Consider the following 5,231-nt stretch of genomic DNA (forward strand, 5'->3'; position numbering starts at 1 on the left):
CCTCCTGGAGCAAGAGTCGGGCCTGCTCTGTAATCCCGGGGCTCCTCACAGACGGCCTTAGATAGGGAGGGAGGGAGGGGAGGGAGGGGGGAGGGGTGAGGGGGGGAGGGAGGGAGAAAAGAAGAAACGGAGGAAGGAAAGCCGAGACGTTGAAAACGTGCGGTGAACATTGTCCGTTCAGTCAAACGCGGGTTCTGCAAGGACAGAAAGCAAAGACGGTGTTGCGTTGTGTTGTAGTGTGAGAGAGTGCAGCGTCTCACCAGGCCTGCCAGGCCTGCGAGGCAGCCAGCAGGGCTCCTGGGGACTGCCGCTCCCTCTGGGCTCTCACTGTGGCCAGTCGGACGTACAGACTCAACAGCTGCAGGGCTGGCTGGTCCAACCTCCAGAGACACAGGACAATGGAGCAGGTCAATTCAGTCAGTGGTCTGTCAGAACACTGTGTGTGTGTGTGTTTACCTCTTGCTCAGCGTTGTCAGTTCCTTTTTCTCATCCTGTCGGGAGGCCTGAATCTTAGCGAGGAGGGAGATGGCCGTCCAAAACTCTACCCTTGGTTGTATCGAATCAGGACAACTCTTCGATGACACGCCCTCATGGGACCTATCATTCAGTTGGATGGTCATCGTGAGGACATGACGACACCATTGTGTGTGTGTAGGTGTGTTACCTGTATGTCCTGAATGCTCCAGGCAGATCACACAGACGCAGCAGGTCGCCTGATTCCAGTGCCTCCGCGATCCTCTCTCCCAGCTCCGCCGCCCTCTCTTCCCGCTGCCATGGCGACAGGCTCCCCCAGTTATCCTGGCCTGTGATTTGGTCAGACAAACCAGGTTTCTATACTAACCGTTGTCACCTCGTTTTATCGGAGGGGTTCCACAGCGTGGTATCTTCTCTCACCCAGGTTTTCCTGGAGCATCTCTGTGCAGAGGGTGTGAGTGACCGTGTCGTACTTCACTTCCACCAGTAGATGGAGCTCAGACACGGAGACACACCTCAGCGTGTGAACTCCAGCCCAAGTCCCTGCCGCGCTCTCTGCGGTCTCACCTTGGCTCAGAGATGGTAGGACGCTACACACACCACCTACTACCAGTCTGGGGAGAAACACACACACAGGATTTAAGTTAAGCAGAAAGAAGGATTCTTCCGGTAGATGTGTCCTGCCTAATTCCTACCTGGCCCAGCATTGTCTAGCTGTCCTCCTCAGTCTCCACATCCACCCTCTGCTGCTCTCCCCCTGCTCTCTGTCTCCTGCCAGCCTCCCTTTCTGCAGGTAGGGGGCAGTAGAGTGTCAGCGACAGGCGTGAGCGAAGCTTCATCGCCATGACCAAGCCTCACCACAAAACGCCAGTACCTCTGGGCGGTCGTCCCGGTCACTGGATGTGGCGTGTGTCTCTGGTGTGGATGTGGATGGATGTGTTTGTGTCCCCACGCTTAGCAGCCGGAGGTCCCAGTAGAGCTGCAGAGAGGAGGGACGTCTCAGACGCAGACCACCAGGTGTTCTCGTGCACGCTGTCAATTCCCCTCCCCTTTTACCGGACCTCCTCTCGCATTCACGCTCTTGTTTCCGTTTTTAGTTCTTCAAGGACACTTAGAATTCTCTCATTCTCTCCTCTACCTCTTCTCTCCTTCCTCGCTCTGTCTCCATCTCCAGGAGAACATCCAGAACGTTCCTTCCAGAGCAGGACCAGCTGTCGTCCTCCCCTGCCACCTGAGGAGGGGAAACCAGTATCTGTCGCTCTGGATAAGAGCGTCTGCTAAATGACAAAATTACTAAATGTAAATCTGTGGGTGCTGTGGGGCTCTTTGTGTGTGTGTGTGAGAGAGAGTGTTGGTAGGTCCCTAATAACCCTAACCCTCCTGGTGGCTGCAAGTGCATCTTCCTGGCTGGAGGGCTGATGCAGCACCTTGTGGAAGAGCACACACAGATCCCCGGGGGAGAATTCCGCACCTACAGAGACGCCTAGAGACTTGTACAGACCAGTCACACACTCCTGGAGATTGAATCACACATGCACGCCCACACACACACATTTAAAAACAGGTTTACGGGATGCTGACCCAGAGACTGGTTATTTGCAACTAACTGTGCCAAGTATCAACATGCTTATTTTTTGCACACCCACTTAAATACTCCTATTCTCCACACACCCAAACACACACACACGAAAAATAATAGTATGCAATGGCAGCAAACATTCCTACAGAATGCTGCTACTCCTACCTCCTCCATGTTGTCAGTGCAGACGGATGAATTAAACAGGATATCGCTACAGCGTCACCAGGGCAACACATAGATCAAGTTACCAGTCAACGAAAGTGACATTTTGTCTATCGGACCCACACAGGAGGGTTAGTATCATGTTAAACCAGACCATGTCACACATCTTACCTTATCTCCTGTGCAATGGATTCTGGTTCCAATACAATCAGGCAGTTTGTATGTTTGTGTACAAGTAATAGACAAATTTAACACCAAATTTGTGAAACTTTAATTTTTTGAAGAACAGAAGAACATTAAGTGAAATCCCACAAACAAAGCATAATAAGAACACATCTGTTATTGCACACAAGGCACAGAATAATAATTCATATCTTAACATTACAATTTTATTCATAACATTTATTAAAAAAGCAACCAAATATTTTTGAAGATCAGTCCCAATATCCTCAACGGCTCCCATAATTAACACATGCCGAAGTAGGTAGGCTGGGGAGGTATGTTAGTTACAGTAAATTTGAAATGTGTGTGTATGTGTGTGTGTGTGTGTGTGTTAGGGGTTGCCATGAATGATCTTGGGACACTTCTCTGCTGGTATACAGTAGTTGTTGTGCAGGACCAGGCCGGCAGGACACTGGCAGCCTGGCACACAGGGCTTGAAGCAGTGGCTCTCTATCACCCCTAGTGGCACATTCTTGTTAAAGCAGGTCACTGGGCATGGGGGGCCACACTCGTCAAACACAAAGCCCCTCTCCACAGGACACCCCACCGCTACACAGGGAGAGAGAGAGAGGCATAGAGGGAGAGAAAGGGAGGGAGGGAGTAAAAAAAGCAGTGTGAGTAGTAGTTGTAATAAACAGTGTGTTTTTTTGTCTGCGTATGTGTTTGTGTGTATGTGTGTGTGTGTCTTAACCCTTGTGCTGCCTTCGTGTCACATGACCCAAAGGTTCACAACGAACCATCGTTTTACCCAATACAAAAACAAATAAATATTTTCTTTTAACCTTCGCAATGTGGGGGGTCTGAGACAGCCCGACGGATAAAAGAAAATGCCTCACTTTGCTTTTGTATGCGGTAAAGTTGTCGCAAAACGACGGTGGGTCACAATGACTGATGGGTCAGAATGACCCGATGATAACACAAGGGTTAAAGTGACCCTACCACACAGCGACGGGCTCCTCCACTGCAGTATGACCCCGGCCTCTCTGCACTGGCCAGCGTACGCCTCCAGGGTGTCGCACAGACACTCGTCAGCGTTGGCCCCGCAGGCACACAGGTCGTACACGCAGGCTCCGTACCACGCCTCCGGGGGCAGCACGCGGTGGCACGGCGTGAACACGGAGGACTTTAGGACCTTGCAGCGGGCGTTCGCTCCCTTCCTGGCTTGGTAGCCCGCATCCTTACAGGGGTCGACATCTTCTCCACCGCGACAGGAGGATAGGCTAAGGTTGCTACCTTCCACCTGACAGCCCCAAATAAAATAGTGACTTTAATGAAGAAGCACCCTCAATCTCCCTGGCGTCTCCTGTCCTGTCCAATCCACCCCGCTCCCGCCTTCCTCCTGAAACTCCTCCCTTACCTTCCAGCTGTTCCCGAAGGCTGCCTCTGATTGGCTGATCTGTCTGCTGGGGGTGCGGAGGTCGTCTTGAGGGTAATTGTTGAAGTTGCCACAGAGGCCGCAGGTGTGATTCTTGTAGGAGCCTGGAACGCTCACCTCCAGGTGAGAACGACCACTCCACAACACCTAGGGGGAGACAAGTCAGGGAGCGAGGGAGGGAGAGGGGGAGAGAGAGAGAGGACAGGGAGAGAAAGAGGGATGGTGTATTATGTGTATGTGTACTATAATAGTGTTGGTGATGGCTGCTGGATAGGTGGGTATATAGCTACGGTTTTGTCCTCATAAGACACTCTTGTCACAACAGCAGTATGACTGGATGTGACAGAGAGCATACCGCAATGTTGATTAGCTTACTATTGTACTGTTGAATATATCAACCAATGGCCATTTTAATCCTTTCTCTTTGGAAGGTGAACACAGCGTGTCTGTACCTTCAGGCCGATGTTGGTGTTGAGCAGGATGGTGTTGGTCTGGCGCTCTATGTAGATGTAGGGTTCTCTGAGGAAGGGCAGGGTCACAGCCTCATAGTTGACCTGGAAGTCAACACTTACTTCAGTTCCTCTGATTGGTCGAGCAGAATGGAAGGTGTATGACAGCCAAGGAGGAATCCAATACTGTACACACACACACACACTTGCACACGTACACACATGCGTGCACACACACACCAACCTTCACTATCCAGTCCTGAAGTAGCTGCACCACAACATCTCCTATAAAGACAGTCACCTCCTTGGTCCAGGATACTCCCTTACGGCCGCGGTCATCATTAGTCGTGTGGATACTTCACACAGACACGCACACACACACACAGATTATTACTCTTTAATGGTGGTTTCATGTTCTTAAAAAATGAATAAAAAAAACTCTGGTCACCATGGTAACTCCTCTCCCCTAGTCGCCATGGTAACTCCTCACCTAAAGTCCCCGCCCTCACAGTCCTGCGCCAGCACGTAGGTGCACGCCCCCTGGAAGTGCAGCATGCGTCCATCAAACGTGCGGTAGTGGGGGTCCCCGAATGCGATGCAGGTGGCTGGCCGGGGCAGGCAGTGGGGACAACACACACCTGGGACCACCGCAGGGGTCTCATCCTGGGGGGAAGAAACACGTGTGTGAGTATAAAGTAGAGTGTGTGTGTCTCTCTGTATGAGTATGTGTGTCTCTGTTTGTGTCTCTGTATGTGTGAGTGTGTCTCTGTATGTGTGTGTGTTTGAATGTGTGTGTCTCTGTATGTGTGTGTGTGTGTGTGTACTAACGGGTCTACAGGCGGTGGGAGGGCAGCGCTCGCTGTGACAGTGCACGTCTCCAGACACGCAGGTGCAGCTGGTGCACTCATCCACCTCCCACTGCTCACTGGACAAGTAGACTGAGCCCTGGTACACACACGACACGCTGGAG

General features: G+C 51.6%; 1 protein-coding gene across 1 annotated transcript in view; it reads right to left on the bottom strand.

Annotated features, from left to right (window-relative positions):
* Positions 1–2,468: 2,468 nt before the first annotated feature.
* The window catches only part of kcp (kielin cysteine rich BMP regulator), a 22,288-nt gene continuing 19,525 nt past the window's right edge, over positions 2,469–5,231 (bottom strand). Inside the window, exons 40-46 of the mRNA XM_062461706.1 lie at positions 5,090–5,231; positions 4,752–4,924; positions 4,506–4,617; positions 4,265–4,366; positions 3,795–3,959; positions 3,377–3,677; positions 2,469–2,986 (exon numbers count right to left, since the gene is read on the bottom strand). The exon at positions 5,090–5,231 is cut by the window's right edge and continues 1 nt beyond it. Coding sequence (XP_062317690.1) covers positions 2,769–2,986; positions 3,377–3,677; positions 3,795–3,959; positions 4,265–4,366; positions 4,506–4,617; positions 4,752–4,924; positions 5,090–5,231 — 1,213 coding nt within the window. The 3' untranslated portion in view covers positions 2,469–2,768. The remainder of the gene's footprint in view (positions 2,987–3,376; positions 3,678–3,794; positions 3,960–4,264; positions 4,367–4,505; positions 4,618–4,751; positions 4,925–5,089) is intronic.

This window comes from Osmerus eperlanus, chromosome 5 (assembly GCF_963692335.1).
Source record: "Osmerus eperlanus chromosome 5, fOsmEpe2.1, whole genome shotgun sequence".
Lineage (NCBI taxonomy): Eukaryota > Metazoa > Chordata > Actinopteri > Osmeriformes > Osmeridae > Osmerus > Osmerus eperlanus.